Source organism: Stenella coeruleoalba (assembly GCF_951394435.1).
Source record: "Stenella coeruleoalba genome assembly, chromosome: 18".
NCBI classification, from domain to species: domain Eukaryota; kingdom Metazoa; phylum Chordata; class Mammalia; order Artiodactyla; family Delphinidae; genus Stenella; species Stenella coeruleoalba.
In genome coordinates, this window is record NC_137164.1 from 71,989,190 (window position 1) to 72,009,045 (window position 19,856).

The 19,856-nt window shown below is 36.6% G+C and overlaps 1 protein-coding gene across 3 annotated transcripts in view; it reads right to left on the reverse strand.

The window, feature by feature from the left end:
• Window positions 1-19,856, reverse strand: part of LOC307176648 (uncharacterized protein) — a 452,670-nt gene that overhangs the window by 350,374 nt on the left and 82,440 nt on the right. For 2 of the 3 annotated variants that reach the window (XM_079902988.1, XM_079902989.1), the window contains exons 1-2: window positions 2,256-2,561; window positions 570-664 (exon numbers count right to left, since the gene is read on the reverse strand). The exons of the other annotated variant lie outside the window; for it this stretch is intronic. In XM_079902988.1, coding sequence (XP_079759114.1) covers window positions 570-664; window positions 2,256-2,291 — 131 coding nt within the window. In that variant the 5' untranslated portion in view covers window positions 2,292-2,561. Of the gene's footprint in view, window positions 1-569; window positions 665-2,255; window positions 2,562-19,856 lie in introns of those variants that run through there. 3 annotated transcript variants of the gene reach the window in all.

The following is a 19,856-nucleotide window of genomic DNA, read 5'->3' on the forward strand; positions in this document are numbered from 1 at the left end:
ACCAGGAGAATTGTGTGTTTATTGACCATCGGCCCATATGAATTATTGAGGAAATCATATATACATATTATATAATATGTATATATAATCATATATCTAAATCATATATGTGTATACATATATGTATGTACATATAATATTATAAATGTACTTTAAAAAATTTTTATCTTACATTGGAGTATTGTTGATTAATAATGTTGTGTCAGTTTCAGGTGTACAGCAATGTGATTCAGTTATACATATACAAGGATCTATCCTTTTCCAAATTCTTTTCCCATTTAGGTTATTACAGAATACTGAGCAGAGTTCCCTGTGCTATACAGTAGGTCCTTCTTGGTTATCTATTTTAAATATAGCAGTGTGTACATGTCAATCCCAAACTTCCAATCTATCCCTCCCCTCACCCTTCCCCACTGGAACCATAAGTTCGTTCTCTAAATCTGTGAGTCTGTTTCTGTTTTGTAAGTAAGTTCATTTGTATCATTATATGCAGAAAGTAAAAAAATGCATTTAAGAAATTCCTATTTCATAAGTGGAGGTAAAAACATAATTTATAGCTAACATCACACCTTGATGATAGCAGCTCCTCAAGAAACGTTGGCTGAATGAATGAAGAATTCATTTCTGTAGCCGTGCATTTCTTAGCATGAACAGAAAGCTGAAACTCAAGGCACAGGAGATTTTACTTCTTTCTACTTTTAACAAAACCTACTTGAAAGGAAACAAATATACATATATATTTTTATAAATTGAAAAGACTTTTATGAGTTCATGTAATATGCATTTTGTCTATATTTATCAAAACATTATATTCATAGAAATTAGTATATTTCTTTAAAATTTTCCAGATTTTTAAAATATTTAAATGCTTTAAGTATATAACTTAAAAACATAAAAAATATATTTTTTAAATAGAAAGGAAATTTTTACAGAAGGATGCCAGCTAATAAATATGAAGGATATGACAAAATTAGAAATAATACCATTTTGCAAGCCACAATAATGTCTTGTTTTGGCAAGGACAAACCATTAGGTGCTAAAAACCACTGGATGAAAGTTCTTGGGATTAAAGGACATTCACAAAGCCACAACTTATATCACCTATTATTTGCCCCAAAAATGTATCTTTACAATGGAGACACCAGGCAGCCGTCATTATAACCATATCATCAAACTTAGATGAGTCTCACGAACAGAAGTACAACTGGGAGGGCAGGAGTTATTACTTTAACAGGAGGCTCCTGCTCTTACAGAGAGTGGGGCTCAGCCACCAGCTCCAATGTGTACCAAGGCAAACTGCTCTGGCCCTACTGTCCTCCATTACGTACTGAATGCCAAGTCTGAATGGTCATAAAGGACATCAAACGAAACGGAGGGTACAGCCCTATGACCATCACTGTGTCTGGAAAAAGAGAATTCACTCAGGTTGTACCTCTACTGAGAAAGTTTATTTTAGGCAAGCAAAATCTATTCAATAGAAAAATACTGTAATAGCTAGAAGCAGCAAAGAATCCCGTTAGATTTGGGTAGGCCTCCAATTCAGCACCATCTATCAACACATTCCTCAAAATCAAAAATATACTCAGGCTTGTAAAAGGTAGAATCAACATATCAAAGGCCACTTGGAAAGGATGTGATTACTCAGAAGTATGTCAGCATTTCCACCGATAGAACTGCTTACATTATTATCAGTTTAATGGGAAAATTTACAACTTTAATAGTCATTTTGGGTCAGATCCAAACACTAAGAACTCTTTTTAGTTCTGCTTTGTTTTGTTTTGTTTTATTTTTACTGTTAGTGCTGTCATTTATAGAAGTAGATTTACAAAGGTCATTTAAAACTAGTTTAAGTTGTCTATTACCAAAAATTCACTATAAATATAAGTATTCATCAGCTTAGCGCTGATAAAATAGTTATGTGACACAGAAAAGCAATTAGTGAAAATCAAAGAAAACTTAAAAGTTTCTCAGAAAATGTTACATTCATTGAAATGACCATTTATCTGTATATTCCTCAGAATCTTTTAGCTTAGTGTCACAGATAGATGGTGATCAACAACATCACAGCACTCAAACCAGAATGCTTTTTGTACTGCCTTCTCAAACACCAAGCCAAGAGACTATTTCCTGATTGAATGCAATACATAGAGAAAGCAGTTAAAATACCATATATTTCAGGCTTACAGAAATGAAAAAAGATATAGATTATACCATCTGGTAACTTGCCCAGGACCTAAAATGACTTCAACACCTACCTGAATTTCCCAGAAGTACCAATTAAATGGAGTCATTTTTCATTCTTTATTTTATTTAGTTGTTTCATAACAGTAGGGATCATTAACAACTGCCAATACTGACAATATTTCTGCACTGTGTTTTAGAAGTATTATCCAACTCTGAGATCAAGGTCTACGGATGTGCTTCTACAGAAGAATCCATTCTGAAAAGATATCAGTTACTACGATTATGATTTTTTCCAGATACCACAATCAGGTAACAATGTAGTCATGAAAGATAACAGTCTATCTTTAGACTAGAGATAATATATATTCCTGCACTGGCCAGATCTGCCAACCAAAATCCTTAATGCCATTCCAAAGATTAAAAAATAAATTGATCCATTAATATGGATCAATACAGAGTAGATGATTAACTTAATAAACTAACCTGATCTACAAAAGCCTAAAGTAGATGCATTAACTTAATAAACTAACCTGATCTAGAAAAGCCTAAAGTAGCTATCTCACATGCAAGAATGAGATAAAGAGCTAAGAGAATAGGGTAGAAATTTTTAAAACAGTGTAGCACTCTTGATAATCACATCCCTTTTATATTATTAATAGCAAACCTTAATCCACTTATTTTCCCTACTTGATATTATTACCACTTCCCCTCAATCAATCAAAAAATCAAATGAACAAAGGCCCACGATGTCCAAGAACCCCAGGGTCAACTCATTCTATGGTAATCATACATCCTAAAGTGAGAGAGAGAGAAGGAGTAGAATTTTTCATCTTCAGCTGCTAGAACTGTGCCTTCTGAGGCTGCCAGACACAGTGTGAAAGTCACTCAGCCTTTCTGGTCCCACAGGCTAAGAGTTGTCACATACTCAGGTTTCATGATTAAAACGTTTAAAATTTATATTCAAGGGGACTTTCCTGGCGGTCCAGTGGTTAAGACTGCGAGCTCCCAATGCAGGAAGCCCAGGTTTGATCCCTGGTCAGGGAACTAGATCCCGCGTGCCACAACTAAAGATCCCACGTACGGCAACTAAGACCCGGTGCAGCCAAATAAATAAATATTTTTTTGTAAAAAAACATAAAATAAAATAAAATTTACATTCAAATGCTTATCTGTCATCCCTCCAAGAAGATTATCACGCCAGAGTGACTGGTGCTCAGACTTGCTAGATTCTGCAACACCGTGGACCAGAATTAGCCTCTCCTAAGGAACGTCAGATGCTGAAAACAAGTGTCCAGCCAGGCTCTTCTTACGCTCCTGGTGAGTTTTCCTGAAGCTCCTGGGTCATACTCTTGGAATACTTTGCCAAGTCCTACGTCAGTCCATTCCATAACTTTCTCAAACTTTGTGATCGAATCACAATCATTTTTCTCCCAGAGGATCCCTAGGATCTTTGTGCAAATAAGTTACCTCCTAACTCAGAAGCCCAAGGAAAAAGACAAAAGATCTTGTGATCCCCTTGTTGGGGGACAGCCATACAAGGAGGACCACTCAAGTGATTCTTTTTTTCCCAATTAATAATAAAAATCTGTTCCAAGGTGACTTGTTATGTGAACTTTTTAAGAGGTTGGCTTATTTTTTTAAATTTTATTTCCCCAGGTGTCCAATTATTTAAAAGTAGAAAAATAAGTCACTGGTAAGATTAACACCGAACATTACTACCAAATGATACTATGCAGCTACTAGAGTTCGACAGAGAAAGGAGGCGTTCATTTTCTAAAAGATGTAGCAAGGATGAAAATGCAGTAAATCATACCTTTGTGACGTCCATAGATGAATTACAACTGTTGTTTAGGCAAAGAACAGCTTCTCCTTTGTAACGACAATATGCTTATATAGAAAGGAAAATGTATGTGATACAGTGGACAATATTTTTAAGAATGCCCATTCAATAGATGCAAAAAAGACATTTCATGTGGTATCATCAATGAGTCCACCAAAGTGATATATGCAAAAACATTCTGAGAAATAACCAGCCTTTAACTGCCCATCCATGTCAAAGGATAGATTCCCAAGAATGTGAAGGGTTGAAGAACTGTCTTATTTGCAGTATTAAAATTTAGGCTGCCATAGTTCTATGGATGCTGGTAGGAGATTCAGTCTCCTGGCTCTGAGATGAAGGACAGTTATCACTCCCAGCAACAGCAGTAGCCACAGTATCAACACTGTGCTGGTCCCCCAGTGCCAATTCTCACAGGACAACACAAAGAGGATCAGATGAAAGCAGCACTCACAGGACAGAGAGGATCCTGAGCTCAGGGAATCTGGATGTTTACAATGAGAAGTAAACATGTCTACCTTTTGCTCCACAAAGAGACATAATCTCTCTTTTCTAAAACTGTTTGCTCTGCAAACATCCACGAAAATATAGTCCGGAACAAAAGGGCAGTCAGTGCCTGACTTGCAAGATGTATGAAAGTGTGAGGGTCCAATTGTCTCCCAATAGGGATATTCTGGGGAAAAAACAAAATAAGCTAAAGATCTTCACTTCAGAAAAGAGGAGTCAAAGGAAGATCCAAAGACATGCCTGAGATTTTGTTAGTTTTGGCTGACCTCACAGATAGAATTAGGTTAGGGAATTATGCAGCATGCTAATGTACCCACTGTAACACTAATACGAAAAGATTCACGCCTCAGCTAGTTTACAACTCTTTCCCATTATCCAATGTAACAGGAAAACAGAGCAAGTGTCCTAGCAGTTAAATTAAGGCTGACCAGTGATTCTAAAGTGGGGGTGAGTTGGCAATGTCTCGAGATATTTGGAATTATCACAACTGGGAGTGCTCTTAGCATCTAGCAAGTAGAAGGCAGGGATGGCCAAATCCTACAATGCACAGGACAGCCTCCTGCAACAAAGACTTATTCAGCAGAGAAGTTAATAGTGCCAAGATTGAGAACCCTAATGTATACTGGCCTCATCTCAGTAAATTTACCTAATCTCAAATAATCTGGAATGATATTATAGTTTAAATGACAGGATCTTTGGAAAAGTGTGCACCCAGAGGGTCTGTATTTGTTTCTAGTGAGCAAATAAAAATATTCATTTTACTCTTCATTTTTCTCAAATAAAATAGTATTTACAAATCACTTTTAGAAATATGCAAAATATATTCTGAGTATAGTAATTTAAATAAAGATTATTCTCAAATTCATAATTAGACATCCTGTTAATAAAACATACATTGCAATGGGATGGAAAAATAGATTTGAGTCTCAATCTTTTAGAAATGGAATCCTAGAATCATCACTTATCAGCTGCATGACCTTGGGAAAATGACATACATTCTCTGACCCCCAATGTCTCAGCTTTCAAATGGGTCAATTACAATGTGCAATATTAATACTGACTGCAAAGACACTGTGAGAATTCACTGGAATATGGAATAAACAAGTGCTTTGTAAATTCTAAAGCTACTAATATCAGCTGAGATTTTAAGAGCAATTTTTTCCCTTGACATCAAAAAGACAGAGCAATGATAAATGGCCTATTCTCCTTCTGCAGAATTATTGATTTTTGAACTCCTCAAGGATTGTAATAATAGTCTTTCTATTCTTCTTCAGTGAGTTTTAGTTTACCCTATCTTGAAGGCCAGGTATGTGCAACTGTATAGAATAACCTGTCAAGAATTAGAATAGTGTTTGATGTAGTTTCATAACAACATCTTCCATGAATTGCCTGAGAGCTGACTTGGCAAAAAGTCTCTCAAAATGGGAAAACTCAAGATTAAGCGCGTGCCGGAGCCCACTCAGAGAAACAGAGTCACATATGTCATTTTCATCTGCTTGTGAGATCAGTCTTTTCCTTTTCAGTGCAAGAGAAGCAATGTTCTGACTGCCTTGTGGATTTGATTAATTAAAGGTATCTTGCTCAAATCCAGCTTTTACAAGAAAGAGGTGATGGTAAAGGGAGCAAAGGAGGCTTTTAAGACCACAGCTGAAACAAGCTAAGTGGACTAAGACTCTGAAATGCCTGAGACTCTTCCTAAGTAAAAATGTCAGTGATCCAGAGACAGTTTTGTTGGTGTAAGTACAAGAATAGCACACACTGCTTGCAAAGGAAGATTATGCTGGCTGACCACAAATTCTCTGTGTTACTTACACTGGCTGACCACAAATATTTAAGAAGCATCTAAGAAATCCATAGGGCTCTATTTTCAGAATTATTTTACTTATAAAAGAATCCAATCATCCAATCTGTTCCAAGGATGGTTTCAGCCCCAGCTGCTGATTAAACTGAGAACCAAAATAAATGCACATAAAAATGAAACAGGAGTGATCACCTCTCTAGCCTCTGCAGACCTGGAAAGGTAGCACGCTGATGAACAGGACTGACAGTGAGTGAGGCAAGTTTCATTCTACCGTCAACTGTGGAAGTCACCTGAATTTACAATGACCTAATCTTCTCCTTATATTTATACTTCAGGAGCCATTTAAGATCATTAACAGGATGGGACAAAATATCAAAAAATGGATGAGGAGTAAAATCACCTAACATACTTAGATAAATTTCCACAAAAAGAAGACACAAGTGTGGTTGGTTTTTAATTCGTGAAGCTGTTTTAAGGGGCACATCCATTACTTTTTTGCACATAATAAAATTGATATGCAAACTGAATGATAATAGAGATAACTGAATTCACTCAATCCATTTATTCTCAAAGATGAGAACTCCCTGTATTTTCACAGATTACACAATTCACTGGGGCAACTATACCCATGAAATCACCAGTTCCTTTAGAAGGGAAAGATTTCTATTTCCTATCATCTTTTCCAAATTGCTTAATCATGAAGTTGTAGAGCCTGAACTGAGTTGAAAGGAATTAATTCTGCGTTTCCCAATGTACTTCAGGTTTGTGGGACCAAAGCCTAATCTGAAGAGTGATTCATAATAATCAGTAATATTGATTAATGAAAATATCTAGAATATATACTATACTGTTCTTATAGAATTATATTATATGAAAGGATATCCTTTGTGTAGTAAATACAAGATCAAATACAGAGAATGCACTGATTTCATTTATCCTGAAATGAAAATATCTATCCTGCATATTGCAATTGGGAAATAAGCAAGAGTCAATCTTCAAGGTTTTTTTTTTTTTTTGATAAATTCTAGAAACCTAGCATTTATTTAGGTTAGTTGATTCTTAGATCAAATTAATTACATGATTGCACATACACACACTTTAGGACTAGAGGTGTCTGTATTTGGAATCAGTTTTTTTTATAATGAAATCCTCTCTTAGGCTTAGTTTCTGTTTAAAAATAAAAAGAGAGAGAAAGAGAAAAAATATTCTTACCCTGAAATGCAATTAGAAGACATAAATGTGATAACTTATGAAAGCACCCAGTGTTATTTCCTTTTCTTTCAAACATAAGAGACATTCAATAATGTTAATAAGGAAGTATGCCATTTCCCTAAAAGATTTAGGCATTTTATTCATTGGTAGTGAAAATGTTAAGCCTTGAATACGTTTAGGGAACAGCATAGACATATCTATTATAAAATAAAATAAAAAGAATGATCTATCAATAGTGTTGTATATTCTGTAAGTATATTTTATGTTTATGGTAAAGGCTTACAACACAGTACCTGCTACCCACAGTCTGGAGACTTTACAACGAGGTACTGAATTGGCTGCTGAACGGTAAAGGGGCATAAATCCAAACCAAGCAGCAACAGTGATCGAGATAACCCCTGCGCTAGTACAGCAAATGTTCTGAAGCCTGTTGCAGTGCAGCGCACATCCTATCAGGGCCCCGTTCAAGGACCTGGAGGCACTTGGCCAGTTCCTGAACTCGGAGTACTGTGACTCCTTACACACTGAAACGGAGCTTCTCACAAAGGTGAGCGGTGGGTGTAGCTGAGAAACCTACAAAGGTGAGGGAGGAAAAGAGGGCTGCTGTCTGGTTCCAGGCCACGTGCCTCACTCCCTGGCAGAATGACTGAGGGCGGGGTGGGCATGGACGGCCACGCTGGTTAAGAACCACCCCGCCTCAGCAGCCAGCCCATCTGACCGGCGGATATGAGTCAGCCATTTGTCCATTAATCAAATGAGTTTATAGTAAGAGAAGGCAACCGCCAAGTAAGTTGCTTGGTTCAGTTAAAATGTAGTAGCCATCAGTAACTCTCAGAGAATGGGAATTCCTCAACTGGAAGGGAAGTTGAAGGACATAGAGACGTTCCAGCCTTGGGTGGGGAGTATTAAAATTCTGAGGGCAGCCTTCTTTTTCTTTAATAAATTTATTCACTTATTTATTTTTATTTTTGGCTGTGTTGGGTCTTCGTTGCTGCATGCGGGCTTTCTCTAGTTGTGGCGATTGGGGGCTACTCCTCCCTGCGGTGCACGGGCTTCTCATTGCGGTGGCTTCTCTTGCTGTGGAGCACGGGCTCTAGGCGCATGGGCTTCAGTAGTTGTGACTCGCGGGCTCTAGCGCACAGGCTCAGTAGTTGTGGCGCACGGGCTTAGTTGCTCCGCGGCATGTGGGATCTTCTGGGACCAGGGCTCGAACCCATGTCCCCTGCATTAGCAGGCGGATTCTTAACTATTGCTCCACTAGGGAAGTCCGAGGGCAGCCTTTTTGAGCTCTGGCTCTTCAGGGGCATGAAAGAAAAGCCAAAAATGGGAGAAAAGGACTCAAAGATTTTAGAGACAGTTCCCTCCCCACCTCCTTTGTAAGAGAGGCAATTGATTCAATATTACGTGTGTTGCAAATGCTATGACTTTAAATTAATACAGATTTGTTTCAAATGGATGTATTCTTTAATTATAAGGCAATTTTCCTAAATAAAAACATAAAAATCCTCTGGGGTTTCTGGAATGTCCCTTAAAAATAATGTGCTTTGATGGGTTTGCTGTAGGTCTGTTTATGGCCATAGCTAGATTCCCCCACCACCTTGAAAAGAGCCTAACAGGGATTCCGCACCTTTGCAGTCTTCTTCAACCCTTCTTCTAGGCCTCTTGGGCCCTCTTTAGGGTCTGATTATACAAACATATTTTGCACATGTGGGTGTTTAGAAAATGCTATTTGATGATAATGATACTGATTTCCTGAAAGTAAGGGGTTTTCATCAGAGGAATGTGTGACTGTTGGAAGCTTTTGATTAGATTCTCTTGATCTCTTTTAAAAATAGGATGAATTTGCTCATCTGTTTGGGATGGCTAAAGGGTAGTCTTGTCTAAAGGCAGAGGAAGGACGGGATGACTTCAAGGTCCCATCTAATTTTATGAGTCTGAAGTAGGATCATTTATTCTGAACAAAAAGCTTGAAGGTTTAGTGTATAGAAGATGGTGACCATCTGCTGTGTCTCCGCACTGATTACAGATGAGGAAATGTGCTTAAATTTGAACATGAGGGATTAAAGCTTTGAGGGGAAAATTTCCTGACACCAAGGGTATGTCAAAACCAAGCACAAAAGCAGCCAGAAAATGCAGTTCGCTTACTTTCCTGAGCAGCCTCTACTCCAGGACGAGGAGAATCCTTTACTCCATCAGGGAAGAGGGCACCTGTATTTCTTTTCTGTTTCTGTCTTTCTCTGCGTTAGTCTAGTCTTTCTTTAAGACAAGTTACAGCTCGATGAATTCTTCAAAAGAATCCCCAGGGAACATGGTGATTTAGCTAGAACCACAAATCCCTGGGTTGACGCTCATTATTTCTTTTGTTAAAAGGTACCCAAGGGGCTTCCCTGGTGGCGCAGTGGTTGAGAGTCCGCCTGCCGATGCAGGGGACACGGGCTCGTGTCTCGGTCCGGGAAGATCCCACATGCCGCGGAGCGGCTGGGCCCGTGAGCCATGGCTGCTGAGGCTGCACGTCCAGAGCCTGTGCTCCGCAATGGGAGAGGCCACAGCGGTGAGAGACTCGCGTACCGCAAAAAAAAAAAAAAAGGTACCCAAGAGTCTATGGTTGCAGCTGGGATCCACCAGAAATGACTTTAATGTGCTCTCATATTACTATGACTATGTAGCGTAAGACTGACCATGTGTTATGAATTGTACTAATTTTATTAATTTCAGAGGTATTAACTTAGACATTAAAATATGATATTAAAGTCACTCCTCTCCCAATCTTCCACATTAGGTAAAATTATATCAATTCATATTTTTTAAAGTCTTTGTGCTTGAGGTTTTCAGAAATTTTATTTTAGAAATATGTGAAAATAAGAGTCAATTATCTAGAAATTGTACTAATATGTTGGTAGAGATGCTTCACCAACATCTAGAAAAAAGAGAATAATTGGTAAAAACCATTAATAATCATATAATAGTGGTTATTATGAGGTATGAAACAACATGACAACAACCAAATAACTAAGAATATCTATGAAGCCTGTAGGAAGTTGATTATTTATAATATTATTTTTTATGTTTAACAACTCAAAAAACATCTATTACAAAATATCAAAAGAAATATATAATTTAACATTTACATCTTATGGACAAAGTAAGGTCCATATATCCACATGGACAAAAAATATATATATATATAATATGTTATATGTATATTTATGGTGACATTATTTGATCCTAAAAAATATCAAATAGTCAGGATGTAAGGTAACCATTAAAAGCCAGACTTAAAAAAATTCTTCCAAGTAGTACTTAAGAATATAATACAGACATACACACACAATACTGCTTGAGACACTCTATTGTAACCACTGTATAAAAAACCCTAAATTTCATTTAAATGGACATATTGATTTCAGAATATGTAAGTATGGCCAATTATATTGGGCGGGATGCACTGAGCTATAAATAATAGAAAACAATTTAGAAACGAGGCAAACATGTCCTGTCTTGTCACTAAGACTCCCTGGGTCGCAGAGTCCAGGGGCTGCCTGTCTTCACTCTCCATCTGCAGTGGTTGGCTCTCCCCCTGCCCTCAATGGGCTCCAGAAGCTGCAGCCATTCTGTGCACACGTGACTCTGGCAGGCAGAAGAAAAGGGACTGTTTCCTGCCCTGTTCTTCTATTTGCCAAAAGAAACCTTTTCTAGGGAGTCCTCCAGCAAGGTGCCTGCACCTCTCACTGGTCAGAACTAGGTGTGCACTATCTAGTCCACTGCGATGATCCTGACCAGCTTCGGGTAGCAGGGATTTGCCCATGGTCTGGGGATAACGTCATCTTCCATAAACATGTGGTTACGTGGAGGAGAGTCCCAGGAAGGAAAAGGGCCGCTGTTGATTAGGCAACGACAGTAGGTCCAAAATACACGTTTTTCTATTTTATTTGCTAAGCCATAGTATGATAGAAACGCCACCCTTTATGCATATCCACACGGCTATACCAAAAACAGTAAAAGCGGTAATAAATAAAAGCAAACCAAAGAAATCATACCAATCATAAACATTCATGTCAAGAAACAGAGACCAAATCTTTTCTAATTCCATTTGCTTACTGTACCAGCCAGATGGAAAGTTGCTTAAAAATTATGCCAGACTTTTCAAACATCAAACCAAGATGTAGTTACAATTTCTTCTATGCTTTGCATACAGAAGTAAAAAATTTAGAGCTAATCTTAATAAAACCAAAATCTTAATATTTACATTGATTCAGTGAACTGGAAAATAACTTTTTAATAAAGAAAACATTGGCGTCTTTGGATATTTTGTCTAAAGAATATGCTTAAAATTTTTAATATTCTATCTATATAATTATGTGCTACTACTATAAGAGTGTAATTTGATCCTGATTAAAGAACATTTTGTTCTTAATGCAATATGCTATTTGGTAATTTTTCTACAAGCCAAAAAAAACAGATTGTTTAAAATCCACATAAATTTGAAACGTGTTTATATTTGAGATGTGATTGGCATTGGTATTTGTTCTAAGTTCCATGGATGTCAACACTATTCCCATTCCTGAATATGCATGGGTGGATGGGGGGTGTCTCCAGAAAAGAACGTTGATGATTTCACTGTAACATGATACTTCTATTTGCGGTTGGAAAATAAATGAGACCAGTACTTTTTCTTAAATTGATAAAGATACAACAACATTAACAGAAGACTTAAAAGGATAGTCAATATTACCATCAAATTTTTTTTTAATTACTATAGATATTAAGTTGATATTTATCATTTAAGTATATGATTCTTTAAATTTTATATATATGGTTGAATTACCAGTAAAACTACTGAATATCAAATACCTTTTCACAGTAAAGTTCCAGAATCAGGTAATGCAATTCAGAATGGCAACAACTGCTTATTCTCCACCCAGTATCAATCCCCCCGCCCACTCAGCAGATGGAGAGCACTGACCCAGCCAAAGACGCTTCTAATGTTCCCACTTTCCAAGCCTCTTTCACTTGGATGTGGGCAAATGACCCAGTTTCTGCCAAAAAAGATGCAAATGACATACAAATGGATGATAGTCAAGAGGGTTTCTAGGAAGGTTGTTTGCTTTCCAGATGAAGCAGAACCTATGACCTTTTCTCCTGCCCTCTTTTCCTTGTTCTGAATGTGGACATGAAGTTTAAAGCATCAGCAGCCTTTGCATTTCAGTTCCATGGGCAAGGACAAGAAAATAAGATACAATGGTTTTGACATCCTTGTCACTAATAAAATGCCAAAATCTGCCTACATCCAGGAAAACACAGATCCTCATTTTTTAAAAACACTGTGAATCAGGTTTCCTTTTCCCTGTAACTGAAAGCTTTCTTCACTGATACAGATAGTTTTAACAATAAAGCTATAAAAATATAAGAAGTATCGTGCCTTCATCTAGCTATTTGAAAAAATGCAGACAGTTCCACGATCTAGTCATCACAGATCAAATCAGAATTGATATTTGTTTTAAATATACCTACATGCACACTGACTGTTTAAGATTGCCTCACAAAACACAGAAAAGCTAATTACTTAAAAATTAGTGGATATCATTTCATCACCAAATTCTTTGGTAAAATAATAATTTTATATTTGGCTGTTATTGTATCATTTTGATTGTTTTCCCAAAACAGGGAGCGTGGTGGGAGTTTCATTACAAGAACGTGCATTTTGAAGAGAGAGGCATTTTTACAGTTGATCAAATTTTAAGAAATTGAAACTTTTTCACATTGTGTAAAACACAAATTTACAAATTTCTTTTAGTCTCGCATACTGTCTCCAGCATTTGCAATAGTCAATGTTTAGGGAAAAACATAAGCTACTGTTAAGCACTGAATGAACTGTATGTTCTGCCATTTCTTGAGGAGAATGGCACCCCACTGCCTGCTTCATGATTCATTCACGATTTAGAGGAAAGTGGTCAAGAGTGTAGGCTCAGGAGTCAGACTTTTATTACACACATGACTTTGGGCCAGTAATTTGCCTTTTTGGATCTCTTTGCTTATCTCTAAGCATGAAATAAAAGTAAATGTACCTATTTTAAATGGTGTTTGGGGGGGTTAAATATGTCAATAAATGTATATCATTTAAAACATTTTATTGTATTAGTAATTTAGTGAAATTGAAAAAAGACAGCTATTTTAAAAAGCTGGAAGTAGCTTGAACTGATCAATTTAAAAGGAAGATTGGAATCCTTTTAGAAACAGAGCTCCTCTTTTTGTTAGACAAAAGGGACTTACAGTCATACTTGTTTATGGTAGAGATACAGTCTGGTAAAGCCTGGATAAAGTCAATGGATTTGCTAGAGAAATGGTGCTGGCTACAGAGAGAAAGAAGGAAAGAGGGAGGGATGCTCAGAAATAGACAGCTAGTGAGATATTTTCTGAGGCTGAGGTGAGCCCAGACAATACAATGAAGAAAAGAATTCCGAGGGATGAGGCCCATATCTAAGTAGCAGGAACAGGAAGTGGCCATCTGGGCCAGTGGCAGGCATCCTGGTGGGAGGTGAGGCAGCGCAGATTTGGGCAGAGACTCTGGCTTCCTGCAGTGCATGGCGGTAGGACAGAGACAGTTTTCTTATATCTCTGCTTTAACATGAAAAGGAAAGGTTACTAGAGCTGGTTGGAAATACTAAGAGATTTCTAGTTTGGAAATACACGTATTTGTTCACATTTTTCTATATTTGTCTACTTCTACCACTAATTTTGCTCAGTGGTTTCCAGTCTGGGTTTTTCTGTCACTGCACAGATTGGCTCAAACAGTTACTCTTGGTCATCCCCATTCTACATGAACACTATTCATTATTTTTACATCTCCTCATTCTGAATTTTCCCTTTATATATATATAAAGGGAAATATATATATATATATATATATATATATAAAAAGGGGAAATATATACATATAGATATATATGTATATGTATATATATAGATATAGATGTATATGTATATATCTATATATGTATATATATAGATATAGATGTATATGTATATATCTATATAGATATATATGTATATATCTACATATGTATATATCTATACATACATATAGAATATATATATTATATATATATAGTAATATATATATTACTCCTTTCTTTGGGCCTTTCCTTGTTTCATTGGCCATGCATCTGCCTGTCCTCTCCATGAAACACACAGACTAGCCAAATCTACTCTCCTGGGCAAAATCAAACAAGATTTGGAAATTCATCCCAATATAAACTCCCTGATAATTAGATAGATTGAGGTACAAATTTGTCAAGACAGTTTCTGAAATCTGCTGTGTGGGTGAGGAATTGTGGAAAGAATAAGGCAAGGAGACTCTCAGTTGTATCTTAAACTAGCATTTACACATGTCTTGAGACAGCAGATCAAGCTTTTCAAAAAGCTTATTTATATAGATGGCATTCCTGGAAGACAAAGCCCTCATGTGATGAGAAGGCACCAGGCATGAGAAGATTCGATGAACCGCACAGCATAGGTGGTAAAGGCAAGACAGTTCTTAACATAGAATAATACTTATCATTAACATTTTTTTTTCTGGCTCTTTTCACACTGGATTCATACATAAGTGCTACAAATAGCAAGTGGACCACGTTGTAAATATCGATAAAAAATGACTAGATTTCACTTCTGGTTAGGAATTAGAAATCTGTAAAAGACCTACAATTGTGAACAAGATAGATAACTTAAAAACAAAGAGAAACACAAAACAAATGAACAAAAAACTCTTAAAGAACTGAGGATGCCAAAAAAAACACTAAGTGAACTAAAATCCAGAAAGTGGTGAGTCTTCCCTGTAAGAGAAGGACTGACTGCTGCCTGCATCCTAAGTGGAGTGAAGGGAGAAGGATGGACTCACCAGGGGAGGGGGTGTGAGGAAACAGGCCAAATTATCCACAAAGTTTTAAAGGTCCATGAGGTTTGGTGTGGTGGTTCAAATTCCTGAAGAAGCCCAGACAAAGAAGAATCTGTATCCACCTCCACTTTCTTTCCAAATGGGGCTCTCACTGAGTGCATGCAAAGAACATACCCAGGTTTGGAGGCAAGGTATGAGATCTGAAAAAAATCCCCACTGAGGCTCACAGAGCCCACTTGAAGCCAAAGTTTGGGAGAACCCCGAGAAATCTCTCTGAGCAACGCTGAGACTTCACCCAGTGTAAGTGTGCTGCCAAAAACTGGAGTTGGGGCAATAAAACAGTGAGAAATACCTCCAAGTTTCCCCAGGACTTCACTTCAAGGGTCACAATTTCAGATCATGCATTCATGATTCCAGTACAAATTGAGGTGTGTCAAAGAAAGATGAATCTCAAAATATCCTCCAAACAGCTGCTCATGGAACCCAGGTGTGACTGACACCAAATGAAAAACAAAACTGAAAATATTATCTTTTAAGACACTGATTAGAAAATTGAAATTTTATTAATATTCATCTTAATTAACTTCCTATTAATATGCTATTTAATGGAACTGATAAAGGGACAATAAGTTGCCTCTTGACAATTACAAGCATGATATTTAAGGTTTACCCAAAGAGTACATACAAAGCTACGGTCAAGTTGTCAGAGCTTTATGTAAGTATTTAACCAAGTGTTTCTTGTTTACAAGTGAGAAGCATGGCAGTGTTCAGAACTGCATAGCAAAGATCTGGATTAAACTGACAAAAACAGAGAAATTCAGAATTAAGGTTGTCAATATCACATTTTTAGAATCTCTCTGATATTAAATGAAATAAAACTACTAATATTTGATGTCATATTTGTAAACACTGAAATGCAAATCACTCTGAAATGTGAGTGCTACTATTCTTGCCCCAAATGTATTCCTCTTCTTATTTACAACTTCCAGTACTCTGACAATAAAAAGCCAGTTTTCCAAGGCATAGTCAGCCAGTTGAAATGTTTGATGTCACTGCATTATCTAAGGCAGAATGGAGTTGAATCGCAAAACACATGGAAATCATTTCCATCAAATGATAGGACAAGAAAGGTGTCCTTGGATAGCTCAGCGTGATGAATTTAAACTGAACATTAGGAAACTGATCTCTAATGCAGGTGTCTTTCATTTAATTTTTTCTCCAATGTAAGGTCATTTATGATCTATTGTATAATACTGTTGGGAAATTAGGCTATTACCAAGTGTTTCTTCTTCACAAAAAATCCTATTAGAATATACTACTTGTATGTATAAATAGAACAAAGGTCATGTTATAATTATAGTACAGGTAGGATGGAATGAAATGAAGCTAATTAGTCCTTTAAACACTTGTGAATAACGTTAACACTTGAGGGCACAATTGTCAACAGTAAAAATCTTCCTATTCTATTTTTATTTCAAAGAAAAAACCAAGAGAATTTAGTGCTTTAAAAAAATACATGATATTAACAACTGATTACAAAAACTCTCACTATGAGTTAGAGACAAAACTATAATAGGGCTTCCCTGGTGGCGCAGTGGTTGAGAGTCCGCCTGCCGATGCAGGAGACACGGGTTCGTGCCCCGGTCCGGGAAGATCCCACATGCCGCGGAGCGGCTGGGCCCGTGAGCCATGGCCGCTGAGCCTGCGCGTCCGGAGCCTGTGCTCCGCAATGGGAGAGGCCACGACAGTGAGAGGCCCATGTACCGCAAAAAAAAAAAAAAAAAAACAACTATAATAAATATGCACTGGCATAGCAATAGTACATGCATTAGTATATAGACAATCCACATACATGTATATGTGTACCTACATACATACATGTACACACATGTGTAATATAGTGCTTCCTTTCCTGTTCTCCAAGACATTGAATGAAATGGAGTGTTTGTCTTGGGAAATACAGTAATGTTAGCTTAAGAAAAGATGAAAAATTAATGCTACTCAGAATTTCACTCCCAGGTTTACGTTTTTCTCCTGGTAAATATTTTTATGTCTTAAATATTTTTTTATCTTGGTGAATATCTCTTTGGGTAAAATAAATATTAACATTTATGCCACATTTTCTTGTCATAGTGGACATTACTAATGCTCATCAATATCTCCTGGACAGATGATAAAATTGACTTCTTTGCCTTCTCTAACTCACATGAGGCATGACCATGTATAGTAATGTTTTTTGGCCAATGAAACGTCAGTGGTGTGTGCCATCTCTAAGAGGAGGCATTTCAGAGCCAAATTTTGATCACTCAGGTTTCCTCTCCTTGGACCCTAAAGTACTGTGTTCAGACGGAGGCGCCACAGAGTACAACATCCTGATCATCTGAGCCAACATGCAGAAGACACCTGGTTCCCTTGGTACATCTCCGGAACCCAAGTGGATAATGTGTGAAACGGAATTATTTTTGTGCTTTCAAGTCTTTGAGGTTTTGGCATTGTATGTTATTGCAGCAAAACTGATAATTTTCTTGTCCAGCTGATCCAATCCCTCCCTTATTTTAAGTTAATATTTTAAAGCAAACTTTTTTCTTCTAGTTGTGTGTGCTTAGTAGTAGTAGTAGATCTAAATCCGCCTTAAAATATGCCTCTTTTCATAGATTTTATTATCTTTATTAGTCCAATTTTTATGAATATATGATTTGCATACATTTGGAAAGAAGTAATAACAAAATTACAACTATCCACATTTAATCTCAGAATACCTCTATTCATATACAAATCTGAATAAATTCATCTTCTTCCTTAAAAAATAGTTACTGATGTGTGAATGCTGGTTGAAAGAATGGATGGTAGGATGCGTGGAAAGGTGGATCAACGGATGGATGGATGGATTGATGGACGGATGGATGGATGGATAGATGGACAGATGGGATACTGGCTATTTCATTATATTCAATAAGTAAATAAAACTGAATCTCTGAAACTCTCTAGCTTACAGTTTATTTTTGAGCTCTAAAGGCACATTTACTTTCATTTCTGCTTACTTATTTTTAACCATATTTTAAATAAAACATTGCTTTTAAGCAATATTGGTAATTGGGCATGTCTTTTTTCTTTATCTAGACTAAAATTTTGAAAGCAGGAACTATGTGCTGTATCTTCATATTACACTTCCCTGCAGGAAGCTACATGGAACCAGAGAAAGAATAAAGATTTCTGAAGCTAGTAAGAATTGGATATAGATTGTTGTTACTCCACACTTGAGTTCTGTGACACACTTAAATCCTATAACCAAATTATTTGAGCTTCAGTTTCCTCATTCTAAAAAGGGGGGTAGTATCTGTTTGAAATATTTGTTTAAATATAATATGAAACACAGCAGCACATATTAGGAGATTATCAAATGTTAGTTTTCTTTCTCACTACACCTCTCACACATACACTTCACACAAAGTAATGTCCTGAAATAGTTGGGTTAATAAATGAATCAATAAAAAATTAATGCAGTTACTTAATCCATCATCATTTGTGAACTAATTTATTATTTGAGATAAAATGTTTTAAGTTGAACAGATGTTTTCCTCTTCAACCTTGTCCATGAACTACAAATTTCATTTTTCTCACTAGGGATTTCCCTAAAGGTTTGATGAGTCTAAGTTATTTTCAAGATTTAGAGAAGAAAAAATTTATAGAAAAATTGAGAAGTTTTATGTAAAATCTCATGCTTTTTTTCATAGAAAATAATATCTGCATTCTATGTAAAGGATTTAGGACAATTAAACTGATGAATATTGCAACACAAGAATTTCCATGGCAATGGTATTTGGTAACCTCTTAAAAATTGTATAATCTTTCAGATTTGACCAATAGAAACATGTGCAGAAGTTATTCAATCATACGTTTTGCTAACATCATGGATTGACTTAAAAAGTATCCCCCTCCCCCAAGAGGTATAGTTTAAGATAGAATGTTATTTGGGGGAAAATTGTCAGATTGGTGAATAAATTTAATACATATGGCCAGCAATTCTCTATCCTGCTTATTCAATTGAAATAAAAACAGAATACAATACCACAAGAGACTAGCTTGAACTGGCCAGTGATTTCAGAGGAAGGGCTAGGGAAAATTCACGAGGACTTCTAGAGTTAGAATTCATACAGCAGCGTGATGAATTCCATGTCAGGGAGCAGGAAAGAAATGAAGTACCTAGCTCGAGTGACTGAGTAAAATAACCCTAGCCTTTCTATATTTCCAAACTCTGTTGAATTATTTGGCCTCAAAAATTTTCTCCTTGGACCTTCGCTACTTACTGCCTAATCCTTCATATACTATAAAGGGTTAAGCAGGATTTAAAGTGTAAAAACTGGGTCAACTGACAACCAATAAAAAAGGTTTTTTTCTAAAAAATTTTTTTTTCTGAAATCTTT